The 19,565-nt window shown below is 49.1% G+C and overlaps 1 protein-coding gene across 1 annotated transcript in view; it reads right to left on the reverse strand.

The window, feature by feature from the left end:
• LOC135513154 (collagen alpha-1(XXIV) chain-like) overlaps nucleotides 1-19,565 on the reverse strand; it is a 243,408-nt gene that overhangs the window by 196,543 nt on the left and 27,300 nt on the right. Inside the window, exon 3 of the mRNA XM_064935912.1 lies at nucleotides 1,248-2,659. Within this exon, the coding sequence (XP_064791984.1) occupies nucleotides 1,248-2,659 (1,412 nt within the window). The remainder of the gene's footprint in view (nucleotides 1-1,247; nucleotides 2,660-19,565) is intronic.

The following is a 19,565-nucleotide window of genomic DNA, read 5'->3' on the forward strand; positions in this document are numbered from 1 at the left end:
GTATATGGAGTAAAACATGTATAAAATGGACTGTAAAATAAAGGTTTACCAAAGAACTTTGGTCATGAAAACTATTGTACAGTATAGGCAATTAGGATCTACGGACAAATAATCCAGAAGCATCAGCATTGCATACAGCACCTATGTTTACTATATACTTCTACACTGACTATCTGGAGCCAAAGCCAAAGCCTCTCTGAGGGTGAGATACTTTCTGTGTTCAATTCGCTGTACTTGCATGCTCCAGAGCAGGTAAATGGAGCATAGAACTGGGCAAATTGAGCATGGTGCACAGGAGAACGCTGAATAGAACATAGCCATATTCTCAATCTGGAGTTCTGAGTGCAAAAGGTGGTGACATCACAATCACATACTGACCCACTGATCTTCCTCTGATCCTACATACAAAACATGGAGCCTGTTATTTTCACAACACATACATGAAGAAGGATGAAAAACGAGTCAATATCTGACTCCTTGAATTATGGAAAACAGTAATAGTCTGGTTTAGTTGGCCTCCTAAACATTTGTCTACCAGTCCTAAGCTCATGTAGTTGAATGAGAGAAACAGAAGTTAGGCATGGACTTCCACCTCACGGTAAAGGTGTAATCTGCAATAATTTGATGGTCAAATAAATGACAGATTGTGGCTTCAAGTCCTTCAGGAGAAAGATTGAGCAGCAAGACTGACTTAGAAACACCTCAATCAGCTATCACTCCCAGGCTGCCATAGGGTCATAAGCAATAGATCAACATCGCCGATATGACAGAATGGTAGAGTCTTGTTCTCCTTGAAGAGAAGAAAAGCTGCCTCTACAACTAGCTGACATCAGCCTGTTTGATGCTCTTTTGTCACTAGGCTATAGGGAGCAACCCTCAGTTCTAAATTACTCCCCTCCCCGCTTACACAAGAGTATGAACGTGTCACTGGCATTATTTCAAAAGGGGAATGACGTGTTATTTTAACCACCTGTTGATACATGAAAAAAGAAAAGTGCTTGGACACGCCCTCACCTTGCCTCTAAACCAATACAAGGCCCTGGCAAAACATTTGTGTGTTTAAAAGAGAGGGCCAACAGAACACTCAAGACCTCATCACCCTAAAGTAGGCTTCATTAATTATGCATTGTAATTTTCCCCTATTGCTCATGCACGCCTCTGCTCTGACTTCCGGGAAACACACTACGAAGACAAGTTTCTAACATTCTCATATCTGTTATTAGAATTTATGAATTCCAAACACTTACCGGAGGACCTGGGTCTCCTTTGGGGCCAGGAAAAGCCTCGTCATAGTCTCTGTAGAAGTAGTCTGGTTCCTCGTATCCATAGTCGTAGCCTTCCATGCCCACATCGTAGGCCCCTTCCTGGCCATGCTCCTCTGAGGTGTCCACCTGGTTCTCCCGGTACAGGGTGGTGCTGTTGGGTCTGAGCTTGGTGTCCACGAGGTGGTTAGTGGGCTGGGGCCGAGAGTCTTTAGGCCTGGAGCTGTTCCTCAGGCCCTCCTTCAAGCGGCTCTGCCTGAAATGGGAGATCAGGCCTGGGGTGGCTGTGGTGACCCGTTGGGGCCTACTGGGGCTCCTCTCCTCCTGCTCCTCCTCCTCTGTGTCATTCTCAGACTGGGGAGACTGCCTGGTGGAGCCCCCTGTTGGGCTCGATCCGGAGCTGGAGTTGGTACTCCTGTGTGTGATGCCCATGGCCTTCAGCCCACTTAGAGTGCCTGAGGACGAGCCAATGGGGCCTGCTGTGGGTGTATGGATAGAGGTGAGGGGCTCCAGCAGGAAGCTCTGGGTCTGGGTCCTGACCCCCAGGTCAGACTGCTCTGAGGGGCTTAAATACGGTATTCCAGACCCCTCCAGGGAGGGGCTGGGGCTGGGGGCTGATCTGGCCAGGTTGGTCGACTGCTGGGAATCTACAGCCAGGGAGAGGGGCACCACCACAGTCTGGGATGCTGGAGAATGAGGAATAGGGGAGAAAGCCAGGGAGCCAGAAACCTCCATATCCAAGCTGGAGGGTGGCGGTGGCGATCGGAAGGTGTCAGCCAGCCGGCACTGTTTTTTAAGGTAGTGGCAGTAATGCGCAGCAGCCTGGGCTGAGGGGTAGATGTCCAGCTGGCATATGAGGCCATGGAACTGGGCTGCTTTAGACTTCATCCTTCCTAGGGTGAGCAGGCCTCTGGATCCGGACCCCAGCACATGTGCCCGGGTCAGCGTCTGTTCTCGCTGCTGCACCACCCCGCAGTCCGCATGGAACGAAACTGAGCGCGGCCGCACGCTCACGGCGAAAGAGTGCTGCCACCCGTCGTGTACGTTGTAGGTGAAATAGACAGAGGCCTTTTCGCCGGTGTACACCACCACCTTCCTGGGCAGCAGCTGGATGCCAAACTGCAGCTTGTCCCTGCCGTCACGCACACTGAAAAGGAAAGCATTGTTCGCTCGCCAGGAGCTTAGGCTAACCACGACAGAAAACTCCTCACCGAGCTCCGACGGGAACAGACCCCCCGTGGCGGCTTCAATGTCGGCGTCCGGGCTGAGTAGGACCCCGGCTCCTGGGGGAGAGGAAGAAGGAGAGTGAAGGGAGGAGGAGGGGGAAGAGGAGCTGGTCCCTGGTGAGAGGGTGTCTCTGCTGCCGGTGAGGCCCAGCCAATGGAGGATATCGACACCTGTGGAGCAGAGAGGGGAGAGAGGTCAGTTAGACAGCCAGACAGACACTTGCAACATCTTCAGACCTTACAAACAGTGATAGGAAGAGGACATTAGCATCATCACTCTACACTCTTAGAAAATGAGGTTCTAAAAGGGTTCTTTGGCTGTCCCTATAAGAGAACCCGTTTTAGTTCCTGGTAGAACCCTTTTTGGTTCCAGGTAAAACTGTTTTGGATTCCATGTTGAACCATCTGTGAAAAGAGTTTTACATGGAACCCAAAAGGGTTCTACCTGGAACCAAATGGTTCTACCAGGAACCAAAAAGGGTTCTTCAAATGATTCTCCTATGGGGACAGCCAAAGAACCCTTTTAGAACAAGTTTTTATAAGAATGTAGGAGGAGGACCAGTTAGAAAAGGAGATGAAGGAAGAAGAAGAAACAAAGTATGGAACGCAAGTAGAAGAAACACAGGAAGTAAATGAAGTTAATAAATAGGTGGAAGGTCTGATCAAGGCTTGGCCGCCATGACATCACAGATTACCCATAATCCTCCTCAGACAGCCAGGCAGCCAGGCCAGTGAGCGAGGCAGCTGGGGGCCAGATGATTCCAGACAGGGGACTACACAGGGATAGATGGTACAGTACAGTACTATCACACAGCAGTGTGTGTGTGTATGTTTGTGTGTGTGTGTGTTTTTCAAACAGCCTGTTTGAATCAATCTGCCAACAGAGATTCATGATGCTCTCTTTCTTAACAAGCTGAGTCATGAATTTTCCTCTCTCCCAGGTGATTCCTCAAACTACATGTCTGACCTGCTGACATTGAAGTACAGCAGGAGAACAGCGTTTAAAAATGAGTTTAAAAGTAGTGGAAAGAGTTTCTCAGCATGGTAGTTAGCTAGGCTTTGAATCAGGGAATAACGGGGTTAGAGGGAAACATTACAATCTTAGAAAAAAGGGTTCCAAAAAGGTTCTTTGGCTTTCCCCATAGGAGAACCCTTTTTGGGTTCCATGTAGAACTCTTTGTGGAAAGGGTTCTACATGGAACCCAAAAGGTTAATTCAAAAGGTTATTCTATGGGGACAGCCAAAGAACACTTTAAGGCTCTAGATAGCACCTTTTATTTGTACAAATGTGCATGGCACAATATTTTCGGAAGAGCACAATATGACAAATGAGAACAAAGAGGTATGAAATATGTTATGTTAACATTCAAATGAATATCAAATCCAAGATGGCGTAGCAGTAGGACGTGTCTGTTTGTCCTTGTCTTATCCTGTGTAAATAGCCGGTCTTCTTCGTATATACCTTAATCTCACTTTCTATCTACAAACTAAATATACTTTCCTGCAATCCTCCTTACCCAATGTGGTACGGATCTGCTATTTTTATTCCTTATAACTGGAACTTCCATCAGGAGCTAGCCAGCTAACTAGCTACTAGTCTTTGTTAGCCACGGTTAGCGGTCTTCACCTTTTTCTCTGTCACCAGCCAGCCTTAGCTCGAACAATACCTGCCAGTCTGCACAGCGCAATATCAACCCAGAGCATATCGGACTGCTTTTTTCTACCAATCACAAGATTCCTGCCGCTCTGGATCATTACATCGATCATCGCAGGTAGCTAGCTGCAAACGAGTGGCCCATGTTAGCTAACACCTCTGTCCTGAAGCAAGCACCAGCTAGCCTCGAGCTAGGCCCATATACCAGCTAATTCTAGGGCTACAACACCTCCTTTGGGAGACACTCAAGACCCAAACTTCTACAGACCTATATCTATCCTACCCTGCCTTTCTAAAGTCTTCGAAAGCCAAGTTAACAAACAGATCACCGACCATTTTGAATCCCACCGTACCTTCTCCGCTATGTAATCTGGTTCCCGAGCGGGTTATGGGTGCACTTCAGCCACGCTCAAGGTCCTAAATGATATCATAACCGTCATCGATAAAAGACAAGTGCAGCCGTCTTCATTGACCTGGTCAAGGCTTTCGACTCTGTCCATCACTGCATTCTTTTCGGCAGACTCAACAGCCTTGTTTTCTCAAATGACTGCCTCGCCTGGTTCACCAACAACTTCAGTGTGTCAAATCGCAGGGCCTGTTGTCCGGACCTCTGATAGTCTCTATGGGGATGCCACAGGGTTCAATTTTCGGGCCGACGCTTTTCTCTGTATACATCAATGATGTCGCTCTTGCTGCTGGTGATTCTCTGATCCATCTCTAAGCAGGCGACACCATTCTGTATACTTCTGGCCCTTCTTTGGACACTGTGTTAACAAACCTCCAGACAGCTTCAATGACATAACACTCCTTCCTTGTCCTCCAAGTGCTCTTAAATGCAAGTAGAACTAAATGCATGCTCTTCAACCGATTGCTGCCCGCACCCGGCCTCCCATCTAGTATACCTACCCTGGACAGTTCTGACTTAGAATATCTGGACAAGTACAAATACAGTGCCTTGCGAAAGTATTCGCCCCCTTGAACTTTGCGACCTTTTTCCACATTTCAGGCTTCAAACATAAAGATATAAAACTGTATTTTTTTGTGAAGAATCAACAACAAGTGGGACACAATCATGAAGTGGAACGACATTTATTGGATATTTCAAACTTTTTTAACAAATCAAAAACTGAAAAATTGGGCGTGCAAAATTATTCAGCCCCCTTAAGTTAATACTTTGTAGCGCCACCTTTTGCTGCGATTACAGCTGTAAGTCGCTTGGGGTATGTCTCTATCAGTTTTGCACATCGAGAGACTGAAATTGTTTCCCATTCCTCCTTGCAAAACAGCTCAGTGAGGTTGGATGGAGAGTATTTGTGAACAGCAGTTTTCAGTTCTTTCCACAGATTCTCGATTGGATTCAGGTCTGGACTTTGACTTGGCCATTCTAACACCTGGATATGTTTATTTTTGACCATTCCATTGTAGATTTTGCTTTATGTTTTGGATCATTGTCTTGTTGGAAGACAAATCTCCGTCCCAGTCTCAGGTCTTTTGCAGACTCCATCAGGTTTTCTTCCAGAATGGTCCTGTATTTGGCTCCATCCATCTTCCCATCAATTTTAACCATCTTCCCTGTCCCTGCTGAAGAAAAGCAGGCCCAAACCATGATGCTGCCACCACCATGTTTGACAGTGGAGATGGTGTGTTCAGGGTGATGAGCTGTGTTGCTTTTACGCCAAACATAACGTTTTGCATTGTTGCCAAAAAGTTCAATTTTGGTTTCATCTGAGCACCTTCTTCCACATGTTTGGTGTGTCTCCCAGATGGCTTGTGGCAAACTTTAAACGACACATTTTATGGATATCTTTAAGAAATGTCTTTCTTCTTGCCACTCTTCCATAAAGGCCAGATTTGTGCAATATATGACTGATTGTTGTCCTATGGACAGAGTCTCCCACCTCCGCTGTAGATCTCTGCAGTTCATCCAGAGTGATCATGGGCCTCTTGGCTGCATCTCTGATCAGTCTTCTCCTTGTATGAGCTGAAAGTTTAGAGGGACGGCCAGGTCTTGGTAGATTTGCAGTGGTCTGATACTCCTTCCATTTCAATATTATCCTTTGCACAGTGCTCCTTGGGATGTTTAACGCTTGGGAAATCTTTTTGTATCCAAATCCGGCTTTAAACTTCTTCACAACAGTTTCTCGGACCTGCCTGGTGTGTTCCTTGTTCTTCATGATGCTCTCTGCGCTTTTAACGGACCTCTGAGACTATCACAGTGCAGGTGCATTTATACGGAGACTTGATTACACACAGGTGGATTGTATTTATCATCATTAGTCATTTAGGTCAACATTGGATCATTCAGAGATCCTCACTGAACTTCTGGAGAGAGTTTGCTGCACTGAAAGTAAAGGGGTTGAATTTGAATTTTGATTTGTTAAAAAAGTTTGAAATATCCAATAAATGTTGTTCCACTTCATGATTGTGTCCCACTTGTTGTTGATTCTTCACAAAAAATACAGTTTTATATCTTTATGTTTGAAGCCTGAAATGTGGCAAAAGGTTGCAAAGTTCAAGGGGGCCGAATACTTTCCCTAGGCACTGTACCTAGGTGTCTGGTTAGACTATAAACTTTCCTTCCAGACTCACATTAAGCATCTCCAATCCAAAATGAAATATAGAATTGGCTTCCTATTTAGCATCAAAGCATCCTTCACTCATGCTGCTAAACATACCCTCGTAATACTGACCATCCCACTGATCCTTGACTTTGGCGATGTCACTTACAAATTAGCCTCCAACACTCTACTCAGCAAATTGGATGCAGGCTATCACAATGCCATCCGTTTTGTCACCAAAGCCCCATATACTACCCACCACTGCAACCTGTATGCTCTCGTAGGCTGGCCCTCGCTTCATAATCGCCGCCAAACCCACTGGCTCCACGTCATCTATACGTTTTTGCTAGGTACATCCCCGCCTTATCTCAGCTCACTGGTCACCATAGCAGCACCCGCACGTAGCACACGCTCAGCAGGTATATTTCACTGGTTATCCCCAAAGCCAACTCCTCATTTGGCCACCATTCCTTCCAGTTCTCTGCTGCCAATGACTGGAATGAATTGCAAAAATCACTGAAGCTGGAGTCTTATATCTCCCTCACTAACTTTAAGCATCAGCTGTCAGAGCAGCTCAGCAATCATTGCACCTGAACACAGTCCATCTGCAAATAGTCCACCCAACTACTCATCCCCATATTGTTTTTTTTCTTCTTCATTGCACCCCAGTATCTCTACTTGCACATTCATCTTCTGCACATCTATCACTCCAGTGTTTAATTGCTCAATTGTAATTATTTCACCACTATAGCCTATTTATTGCCTTACCTCCCTTACTACATTTGCACACACTGTATATAGATTTTCTATTGTATTATTGACTGTACGTTTATTTATCCCATGTGTAACTCTGGGTTGCTTGTGTTGCACTGCTTTGCTTTATCTTGGCCAGTTCGCAGTTGTAAATGAGAACTTGTTCTCAACTGGCCTACCTGGTTAAATAAAGGTGAAATAATAATAATAATAATAATAATAATAATAATAATAATAATAATAATAAAAAATCTAAAGGAATCAAGACTCAAAGGTTTTACTGGCTGTGTGTGTATGTGTGTGTGTGTGTGTGTGTGTGTGTGTGTGTGTGTGTGTGTGTGTGTGTGTGTGTGTGTGTGTGTGTGTGTGTGTGTGTGTGTGTGTGTGTGTAAGAGAGGGAGAAACTGGCAAACTAAGGCAGTAACTCAGTGGAATCCAGGAAACAGGAAAACGTCAGTGGGGTGATCCTGGGAGGAGGACGAGGAGGAAGAGGAGGAGAAGGAGGAGAAGGTGGAGTGGAGAAGGAAAAGTAGGAGGAGGATCAGGTAGAGGAGGAGGGAGGAGGGATTAGGGAGGGGGAGAGCAGGAGGAGGAGAAGTGAGGAGGGAGGAGGAGGAGGGAGAGGAGCAGTGGAAGATATTTTCATTGCTAATCAAGAGATGCTAGCTTTCTTTGAAAAAGTTTTTCCCCTTGCTCAGGGATCTACTCAGAAATTTGCTCAGGGTTCTGCTCAGGGATCTGTTCTGAGATTTGTTCAGGGGTCTTAATCACAAAGTCGGTTTTATTGATTTGGCAGAACAAGAGAGAACATAACTCAGCCAGTGGTTTAAACACACACACACACACACACACACACACACACACACACACACACACACACACACACACACACACACACACACACACACACACACACACACACACACACACACACACACACACACACATGCACACACACAACCAGTGTTTTGAATTTAAAATTAGGCTTCTATAGTGTGTTGTCACAGCAGGTTCAACGTGGTCGTAAAAACTGAAGTAAAACATTTTTTTTTTACTGAAAACATCTCTGGGGGCATGCAAAACAGAAAATAGTCAAGAACGCAGACTGGTAAAAACTCTGACGTCAAAACCATAACACAGCTATTTTAGAATGAGTCGCACATGTATGACGTATGACGTCGACACCTTTCACCTTGGCCACGGGTCAAATTGAACAGACAATAACTTATTTAGAAAAGCCTATTATAAATGTGGGGAGGAAGCGGTAACAGATGGTGACTGACGTTTACCTTTGTAGCTTTTGTATTTTTAACATGTTCACATGGAAATGCTGAGGAAAAAGCAATAAGGATTCAGTGATCATAAAATAATCAAATGTTATTAGCATTGTCCTAAACAGTGACATTGGTAAGCATTATCTTTATGCCTAAACTGTAAACAACATAATACTGGATGTATTTTGAAGAATACTGTTTACATTTTCCTTACACACGGCAATGGGCTCACGTCCAAGGATTTACAAGGTGGAAGATCCCCTACACCCCCTGAACTCTCTGATAGTTATCTGAGTATGGTGTAGGGAGCTGGGGAGGGGGAGGGGGGGTGAGTGGGTATGGTGCTGCTGCTGGTGTCAGGATGTCTGTGGTTTACTAGCTTTACCAGCGCTCGGAATCAGCCAAAAGTTTGCTTTGTCCGTCCATCCATAGAGGCCTTGGAAAATACAGAGACCGAGCGAGTTAACGTGCATCACAGTGCTCAAGTCTGAGTTCATGTGCTTATGAGGTACTCTCTTTCCTAAACCTGGTCCTCTCTTTCCTAAACTAGTTGTCTATGCAGCCTGGGTACTAGTTGTGCATGCAGCCTGAGGACTAGTTGTGTATGCAGACTGGGGACTAGTTGTGTATGCAGACTGGGGACTAGTTGTGTATGCAGACTGGGGACTAGTTGTGTATGCAGACTGGGGACTAGTTGTGTATGCAGACTGGGGACTAGTTGTGTATGCAGACTGGGAACTAGCTGTGTATGCAGCCTGGGAACTAGTTGTGTATGCAGCCTGGGAACTAGTTGTGTATGCATACTGGGGACTAGTTGTGTATGCAGCCAGGGGACTAGTTGTGTATGCAGCCTGGGGACTAGTTGTGCATGCAGCCTGGGAACTAGTTGTCTATGTAGCCTGGAAACTAGTTGTGCATGCAGCCTGAGGACTAGTTGTGTATGCAGACTGGGGACTAGTTGTGTATGCAGACTGGGGATTAGTTGTGTATGCAACCTGAGGACTAGTTGTGTATGCAGACTGGGGACTAGTTGTGTATGCAGACTGGGGACTAGTTGTGTATGCATACTGGGGACTAGTTGAATATGCAGACTGGGGACTAGTTGTGTATGCAGCCTGGGGACTAGTTGTGTATGCAGGCTGGGGACTAGTTGTGTATGCATACTGGGGACTAGTTGTGTATGCATACTGGGGACTAGTTGTGTATGCAGACTGGGAACTAGTTGTGTATGCAGCCTGGGGACTAGTTGTGTATGCAGCCTGGGGACTAGTTGTGTATGCAGACTGGGAACTAGCTGTGTATGCAGCCTGGGAACTAGTTGTGTATGCAGCCTGGGAACTAGTTGTGTATGCAGACTGGGGACTAATTGTGTTTGCAGACTGGGAACTAGTTGTCTATGCAGCCTGGGGACTAGTTGTGCATGCAGCCTGGGGACTAGTTGTGCATGTAGCCTGGGGACTAGTTGTGTATGCATACTGGGGACTAGTTGTGCATGCAGCCTGAGGACTAGTTGTGTATGCAGACTGGGGACTAGTTGTGTATGCAGACTGGGGACTAGTTGTGTATGCAGACTGGGGACTAGTTGTGTATGCAGCCTCGGGACTAGTTGTGTATGCAGACTGGGAACTAGCTGTGTATGCAGCCTGGGAACTAGTTGTGTATGCAGCCTGGGAACTAGTTGTGTATGCAGACTGGAAACTAATTGTGTTTGCAGACTGGGAACTAGTTGTCTATGCAGCCTGGGAACTAGTTGTGCATGCAGCCTGGGTACTAGTTGTGCATGCAGCCTGGGAACTAGTTGTGTATGCAGACTGGGAACTAGTTGTGTATGCAGACTGGGGACTAGTTGTGTATGCAGCCCGGGGACTAGTTGTGTATGCAGCCTGGGGACTAGTTGTGCATGCAGCCTGGGAACTAGTTGTGCATGCAGCCTGGGTACTAGTTGTGTATGCAGACTGGGTACTAGTTGTCTATGCAGCCTGGGGACTAGTTGTGCATGCAGCCTGGGAACTAGTTGTGTATGCAGCCCGGGAACTAGTTGTCTATGCAGCCTGGGAACTAGTTGTGTATGCAGACTGGTGACTAGTTGTGTATGCATACTGGGGACTAGTTGTGTATGCAGCCTGGGGACTAGTTTTGTATGCAGAATGGGGACTAGTTGTGTATGCATACTGGAGACTAGTTGTGTTTGCAGCCTGGGGACTAGTTTTGTATGCAGCCTGGGGACTAGTTGTGTATGCAGACTGGGGACTAGTTGTGTATGCATACTGGGGACTAGTTGTGTATGCAGCCTGGGGAATAGTTGTGTATGCAGACTGTGGACTAGTTGTGTATGCATACTGGGGACTAGTTGTGTATGCAGCCAGGGGACTAGTTGTGTATGCAGCCTGGGGACTAGTTGTGCATGCAGCCTGGGAACTAGTTGTCTATGTAGCCTGGAAACTAGTTGTGCATGCAGCCTGAGGACTAGTTGTGTATGCAGACTGGGGACTAGTTGTGTATGCAGACTGGGGACTAGTTGTCTATGCAGCCTGGGAACTAGTTATGCATGCAACCTGAGGACTAGTTGTGTATGCAGACTGGGGACTAGTTGTGTATGCAGCCTGGGTACTAGTTGTGTATGCAGACTGGGTACTAGTTGTGTATGCTGCCTGGGGACTAGTTTTGTAGGCAGACTGGGGACTAGTTGTGTATGCAGCCTGGGGACTAGTTGTGCATGCAGACTGGGGACTAGTTGTGTATGCAGCCCGGGGACTAGTTGTGTATGCAGACTGGGGACTAGTTGTGCATGCAGCCTGGGAACTAGTTGTCTATGTAGCCTGGAAACTAGTTGTGCATGCAGCCTGAGGACTAGTTGTGTATGCAGACTGGGGACTAGTTGTGTATGCAGACTGGGGACAAGTTGTGTATGCAGCCTGGGAACTAGCTGTCTATGCAGCCTGGGAACTAGTTATGCATGCAACCTGAGGACTAGTTGTGTATGCAGACTGGGGACTAGTTGTGTATGCAGCCTGGGTACTAGTTGTGTATGCAGACTGGGTACTAGTTGTGTATGCTGCCTGGGGACTAGTTGTGTATGCAGACTGGGGACTAGTTGTGTAGGCAGACTGGGGACTAGTTGAATATGCAGCCTGGGAACTAGTTGTGTATGCAGACTGGGGACTAGTTGTGTATGCAGACTGGGGACTAGTTGTGCATGCAGCCTGGGAACTAGTTGTCTATGTAGCCTGGAAACTAGTTGTGCATGCAGCCTGAGGACTAGTTGTGTATGCAGACTGGGGACTAGTTGTGTATGCAGACTGGGGACAAGTTGTGTATGCAGCCTGGGAACTAGTTGTCTATGCAGCCTGGGAACTAGTTATGCACGCAACCTGAGGACTAGTTGTGTATGCAGCCTGGGGACTAGTTGTGTATGCAGCCTGGGGACTAGTTGTGTATGCAGACTGGGGACTAGTTGTGTATGCTGCCTGGGGACTAGTTGTGTAAGCAGACTGGGGACTAGTTGAGTATGCATACTGGGGACTAGTTGAATATGCAGACTGGGGACTAGTTGTGTATGCAGCCTGGGGACTAGTTGTGTATGCAGACTGGGGACTAGTTGTGTATGCATACTGGGGACTAGTTGTGTATGCAGCCTGGGGACTAGTTGTGTATCCAGACTGGGGACTAGTTGTGTATGCAGCCTGGGAACTAGCTGCCTATGCAGCCTGGGAACTAGTTGTGCATGCAGACTGAGGACTAGTTGTATATGCAGACTGGGACTCTGTTGTGTATGCAGACTGGGGACTAGTTGTGTATGCAGACTGGGGACTAGTTGTGTATGCAGACTGGGGACAAGTTGTGTATGCAGCCTTGGAACTAGTTGTGGAGGCAGACTGGGGACTAGTTGTGTATGCAGACTGGGGACTAGTTGTGTATGCAGACTGGGGACTAGTTGTGTATGCAGCCTGGGAACTAGTTGTGTATACAGACTGGAGACTAGATGTGTATGCAGCCTGGGAACTAGTTGTCTATGCAGCCTGGGAACTAGTTGTGCATGCAGCCTGAGGACTAGTTGGGTATGCAGACTGGGGACTAGTTGTGTATGCAGACTGGGGACTAGTTGTGTATGCAGACTGGGGACTAGTTGTGTATGCAGACTGGGGACTAGTTGTGTATGCATACTGGGAACTAGTTGTGTATGCAGCCTGGGGACTAGTTGTGTATGCAGCCTGGGGACTAGTTGTGCATGCAGCCTGGGAACTAATTGTGTATGCAGCCTGGGAACTAGTTCTCTACAGCCTGGGGACTAGTTGTGCATGCAGCCTGGGGACTAGTTGTGTATGCATACTGGGGACTAGTTGTGCATGCAGCCTGGGAACTAGTTGTGTATGCAGCCTGGGAACTAGTTGTCTATGCAGCCTGGGAACTAGTTGTGCATTCAGCCTGGGGACTAGTTGTGCATGCAGCCTGGGAACTAGTTGCCTATGCAGCCTGGGAACTAGTTGACTATGCAGCCTGTGAACTAGTTGTGCATGCAGCCTGGGTTCTAGTTGTGCATGCAGCCTGGGAACTAGTTGTGAATGCAGACTGGGAACTAGTTGTGTATGCAGCCTGGGGACTAGTTGTGTATGCAGCCCGGGGACTAGTTGTGTATGCAGCCCGGGGACTAGTTGTGCATGCAGCCTGGGAACTAGTTGTGCATGCAGCCTGAGGACTAGTTGTGTATGCAGACTGGGGACTAGTTGTGTATGCAGACTGGGGACTAGTTGTGTATGCATACTGGGAACTAGTTGTGTATGCAGCCTGGGGACTAGTTGTGCATGCAGCCTGGGAACTAATTGTGTATGCAGCCTGGGAACTAGTTGTGTATGCAGACTGGGGACTAATTGTGTTTGCAGACTGGGAACTAGTTGTCTATGCAGCCTGGGGACTAGTTGTGCATGCAGCCTGGGGACTAGTTGTGCATGCAGCCTGGGAACTAGTTGTGTATGCAGCCTGGGAACTAGTTGTCTATGCAGCCTGGGAACTAGTTGTGCATGCAGCCTGGGGACTAGTTGTGCATGCAGCCTGGGAACTAGTTGCCTATGCAGCCTGGGAACTAGTTGCCTATGCAGCCTGGGAACTAGTTGTGCATGCAGCCTGGGAACTAGTTGTGAATGCAGACTGGGAACTAGTTGTGTATGCAGCCTGGGGACTAGTTGTGTATGCAGCCTGGGAACTAGTTGTGTATGCAGCCTGGGTACTAGTTGTGCATGCAGCCTGGGAACTAGTTGTGAATGCAGACTGGGAACTAGTTGTGTATGCAGCCTGGGGACTAGTTGTGTATGCAGCCCGGGGACTAGTTGTGTATGCAGCCCGGGGACTAGTTGTGCATGCAGCCTGGGAACTAGTTGTGCATGCAGCCTGGGTACTAGTTGTGTATGCAGACTGGGAACTAGTTGTCTATGCAGCCTGGGAACTAGTTGTGCATGCAGCCTGGGAAGTAATTGTGTATGCAGCCTGGGGACTAGTTGTGTATGCAGCCTGGGGACTAGTTGTGCATGCAGCCTGGGAACTAGTTGTGCATGCAGCCTGGGAACTAGTTGTCTATGCAGCCTGGAAACTAGTTGTGTAGGCAGCCTGGGAACTAGTTGTGTAGGCATCCCAAATGGCAACCTATTCCCTATTTAGTGCATTGCTTTTGACTAGGGCCTATAGTGCACTAAATAGGGAAAGCGGTACCATTTGGGATGCAGACTAAGTATCTGCAATAGATCTCTCCTTTCCTCTTCTCTTCTCTCCCTTCTTTTTCTCTCCTTTCCTATTCTCTTCTCTCCCTTCTTTTCCTCACCTCACCTCACCTCTCCTCTAATCTACTCTAATCTACTCTACTCTACTCCCGCTTGCTGCACAGAAAAGAGAATCGATGTCCTTGACATTCTTTGCCTAGGGTAACATTAGCCAGGATTCCAAGCTGTCTCATTGTCACGTTCTGATCATCGTTCGTGTGTGTTTTCCTTGTTTTAGTGTTGGTCAGGACGTGAGCTGGGTGGGCATTCTATGTTGTGTGTCTGGTTTGTCTATTTCTATGTTTTGCCTGATATGGTTCTCAATCAGAGGCAGGTGTTAGTCATTGTCTCTGATTGGGAACCATATTTAGGTAGCCTGTTTTGTGTTGGGTTTTGTGGGTGATTGTTCCTTTCTCTGTTTCACCAGATAGGGCTGTCTTCGGTTTTTAACATTTCTTGTTTTGTATATTGTTCATTTGTCATCTTCATTAAAGATATATCACAATAACCACGCTGCGTTTTGGTCTGCCTCTCCTTCAACAGAAGAATCCCGTGACACTCATTATGTGAAGACAAGCTGCCCTGGCCCAGCCCTCAGTCAGTCACTGAGCATTCTGCTCTCTTCTGCATTCCTCCTCATCTTCTTCTAATGATGGATTGATCCTGCTGTGTAGTGGTGGTGGGGTCTACAATGATATAGAGACAGATAGAGACAGAATAAGTAGCAGTCAAAAGTTTGGACACACCTACTCATTCAAGGGTTTTTATATATTTTACTATTTTCTACATTGTAGACTAATAGTGAAGACATCAAAACTATGATAAAACACATGTGGAATCATGTTGTAACCAAAAAAGTGTTAAACAAATCAAAATGTATTTTGGATTCTTCAAAGTAGCACCCTTTGCCTTGATGACATATTTGTTGTTTAGTTGGCAGTATCTCAACCAGCTTCATAAGGAATGTTTTTCCAACAGTCTTGAAGGAGTTCCCACATATACTGAGCACTTGTTGGCTGCTTTTCCTTCACTCTGCAGTCCAACTCATTGGGTGATTGTGGCGGCCAGGTCATCTGATGCAGCACTCCGCCACTCTCCTTCTTGGTCAAATAGCCCTTACACATCCTGGAGGTGTGTTGGGTCATTGTCCTGTAGAAAAACAAATCATAGTCCCACTATTCCAAACCAGATGGGATGGCGTATTGCTGCAGAATGCTGTGGTAGCCATGCTGGTTAGGTGTGCCTTGAATTCTAAATCAATCACAGACAGTGTCACCAGCAAAGCACCCCTACACCATAACACCTCCTCCTCCATGCTTCACGGTGGGAACCACACATGCTGAGATAATTTGTTCACCTACACTGCGTCTCACAAAGACCCGGTGGTTGGACCCAAAAATCTCAAATTTTGACTCATCAGACCAAAGGACAGACTTCCACCGGTCTAATGTCCATTGCTCGTGTTTCTTGGCCCAAGCAAGTCTCTTCTTATTATTGGTGTCCTTTAGTAGTGATTTCTTTGCAGTAATTCAACCATGAAGGCCTAATTCACGTAGTTTCCTCTGAACAGTTGATGTTGAGATGTGCAGTTAGTTGTCGATTTCTGAGGCTGGTAACTCTCATGAACTTATCCTCTGCAGCAGAGGTAACTCTGGGTCTTCCTTTCCTCTGGCAGCCCTCATGAGAGCCAGTTAAATCATAGTGCTTGATGGTTTTTGCGACTGCACTTGAAGAAAGTTCTTAAAATTTTCCACATTGACTGACCTTCATGTCTTAAAGTAATGATGGACTGTCGTTTCTCTTTCCTTATTTGAGCTGTTCTTACCTTAATATGGACTTGGCATTTTACCAAATAGGGCTATCTTCTGTATACCACCCCTACCTTGTCACAGCACAACTGATTGACTCAAAAAAAATAAGAAGGAAAGAAATTCCACAAATTAACTTTTAACAAGGCACACCTGTTAATTGAAATGCATTTCATGTGACTACCTCATGAAGCTGGTTGAGAGAATGCCAAGAGTGTGCAAAGCTATCATCAACTTTGAAGAATCTCAAATATAAAATATACTTTGATTTGTTTAACACTTTTTTGGTTACTAATTGATTCCATATGTGTTATTTTATAGTGTTGATGTTTCACTATTATTCTGCAATGTAGAAAATAGTAAAATATAGAAAAACCCTTGAATGAGTAGGTGTGTCCAAACTTCTGACTGGTACTGTACTATCGGTGGTGGTAAAGGACTTGACTGCCTGGGTTTAGCCTGAATTGAGCCTGACTCAGGGGAGGGGAGCTGGGGGGGCTGCCTCAGGATGATGAGTGGAGCTGGGGTTAGGCCTGCCTCAGGAGGAGTGGAGCTGGGGGGGGGGCTGCCTCGGGAGGAGTGGAGCTGGGGGGGGGCTGCCTCAGGAGGATGAGTGGAGCTGGGAGGGCCTGCCTCAGGAGGAGTGGAGCTGGGGCAGGCCTTGACTCAGGAGGAGTGGGGCTGGGGATAGGCCTGCCTCAGGAGGAGTGGAGCTGGGGGGCCTGCCTCAGGAGGAGTGCAGCTGGGGATAGGCCTGCCTCAGGAGGAGTGGAGCTGGGGTTAGGCCTGCCTCAGGAGGAGTGGAGCTGGGGATAGGCCTGACTCAGGAGGAGTGGAGCTGGGGTTAGGCCTGCCTCAGGAGGAGGAGTGGAGCTGGGGATAGGCCTGCCTCAGGAGGTGTGGAGCTGGGGATAGGCCTGCCTCAGGAGGTGTGGAGCTGGGGATAGGCCTGCCTCAGGAGGAGGAGCTGGGGATAGCCTGCCTCAGGAGGAGTGGAGCTGGGGATAGGCCTGCCTCAGGAGGAGTGGAGCTGGGGATAGGCCTGCCTCAGGAAGAGGAGTGGAGCTGGGGAAAGGCCTGCCTCAGGAGGAGGAGTGGAGCTGGGGATAGGCCTGCCTCAGGAGGTGTGGAGCTGGGGTTAAGCCTGCCTCAGGAGGTGTGGAGCTGGGGTTAAGCCTGTCTCAGTAGGAGTGGAGCTGGGGTTAAGCCTGTCTCAGTAGGAGTAGAGCTGGGGGTAGGCCTGCCTCATGAGGAGGAGTGGAGCTGGGGAAAGGCCTGCCTCAGGAGGAGGAGTGGAGCTGGGGATAGGCCTGCCTCATGAGGAGGAGTGGAGCTGGGGATAGGCCTGCCTCATGAGGAGGAGTGGAACTGGGGATAGGCCTGCCTCAGGAGGAGTGAAGCTGGGGATAGGCCTGCCTCATGAGGAGGAGTGGAGCTGGGGATAGGCCTGCCTCATGAGGAGGAGCTGGGGATAGGCCTGCCTCAGGGAGGAGTGGAGCTGGGGATAGGCCTGCCTCATGAGGAGGAGTGGAGCTGGGGATAGGCCTGCCTCATGAGGAGGAGTGGAGCTGGGGATAGGCCTGCCTCAGGAGGTGTGGAGCTGGGGAGGACTGGGGAGGAGTGGAGCTGGGGATAGGCCTGCCTCAGGAGGAGTGGAGCTGGGGATAGGCCTGCCTCAGGAGGAGGAGTGGAGCTGGGGATAGGCCTGCCTCAGGAGGAGGAGTGGAGCTGGGGAAGGCCTGCCTCAGGAGGAGGAGTGGAGCTGGGGAAGGCCTGCCTCAGGAGGAGGAGCTGGAGCTGGGGAGCTGGGCCTGCCTGTCTCAGGAGGAGGAGTGGAGCTGGGGATAGGCCTGCCTCAGGAGGAGGAGTGGAGCTGGGGATAGGCCTGCCTCATGAGGAGGAGTGGAGCTGGGGATAGGCCTGCCTCATGAGGAGGAGTGGAGCTGGGGATAGGCCTGCCTCAGGAGGAGGAGTGGAGCTGGGGCTAGGCCTGCCTCAGGAGGAGGAGTGGAGCTGGGGATAGGCCTGCCTCAGGAGGAGGAGTGGAGCTGGGGATAGGCCTGCCTCAGGAGGAGGAGTGGAGCTGGGGGCCTGCCTCAGGAGGAGTGCAGCTGGGGATAGGCCTGCCTCAGGAGGAGGGAGCTGGGGTTAGGCCTCAGGAGGAGTGGAGCTGGGGATAGGCCTGACTCAGGGAGGAGTGGAGCTGGGGATAGGCCTGCCTCATGAGGAGGAGTGGAGCTGGGGATAGGCCTGCCTCAGGAGGAGTGGAGCTGGGGATAGGCCTGCCTCAGGAGGAGGAGTGGAGCTGGGGATAGGCCTGCCTCAGGAGGAGGAGTGGAGCTGGGGATAGGCCTGCCTCAGGAGGAGGAGTGGAGCTGGGGATAGGCCTGCCTCAGGAGGAGGAGTGGAGCTGGGGAGGCCTGCCTCAGGAGGAGATAGGCCTGCCTCATGAGGAGGAGTGGAGCTGGGGATAGGCCTGCCTCAGGAGGAGGAGTGGAGCTGGGGATAGGCCTGCCTCAGGAGGAGGAGTGGAGCTGGGGATAGGCCTGCCTCAGGAGGAGGAGTGGAGCTGGGGTTACGCCTGTCTCAGCTGGGGATAGGCCTGCCTCAGGGAGTGGAGCTGGGGATAGGCCTGCCTCATGAGGAGGAGTGGAGCTGGGGATAGGCCTGCCTCAGGAGGAGGAGTGGAGCTGGGGTTAGGCCTGCCTCAGAGGAGGAGTGGAGCTGGGGATAGGCCTGCCTCATGAGGAGGAGTGGAGCTGGGGATAGGCCTGCCTCAGGAGGAGGAGTGGAGCTGGGGATAGGCCTGCCTCATGAGGAGGAGTGGAGCTGGGGATAGGCCTGCCTCATGAGGAGGAGTGGAGCTGGGGATAGGCCTGCCTCAGGAGGAGGAGTGGAGCTGGGGCTAGGCCTGCCTCATGAGGAGGAGTGGAGCTGGGGATAGGCCTGCCTCAGGAGGAGGAGTGGAGCTGGGGATAGGCCTGCCTCATGAGGAGGAGTGGAGCTGGGGATAGGCCTGCCTCAGGAGGTATGGAGCTGGGGATAGGCCTGCCTCAGGAGGAGTGGAGCTGGGGATAGGCCTGCCTCATGAGGAGGAGTGGAGCTGGGGTTAGGCCTGCCTCATGAGGAGGAGTGGTGCTGGGGTTAGGCCTGCCTCAGGAGGAGGAGTGGAGCTGGGGTTAGGCCTGCCTCATGAGGAGGAGTGGAGCTGGGGATAGGCCTGCCTCAGGAGGAGGAGTGGAGCTGGGGATAGGCCTGCCTCATGAGGAGGAGTGGAGCT

This window comes from Oncorhynchus masou, chromosome 24, assembly GCF_036934945.1.
Source record: "Oncorhynchus masou masou isolate Uvic2021 chromosome 24, UVic_Omas_1.1, whole genome shotgun sequence".
Taxonomy (NCBI): domain Eukaryota; kingdom Metazoa; phylum Chordata; class Actinopteri; order Salmoniformes; family Salmonidae; genus Oncorhynchus; species Oncorhynchus masou.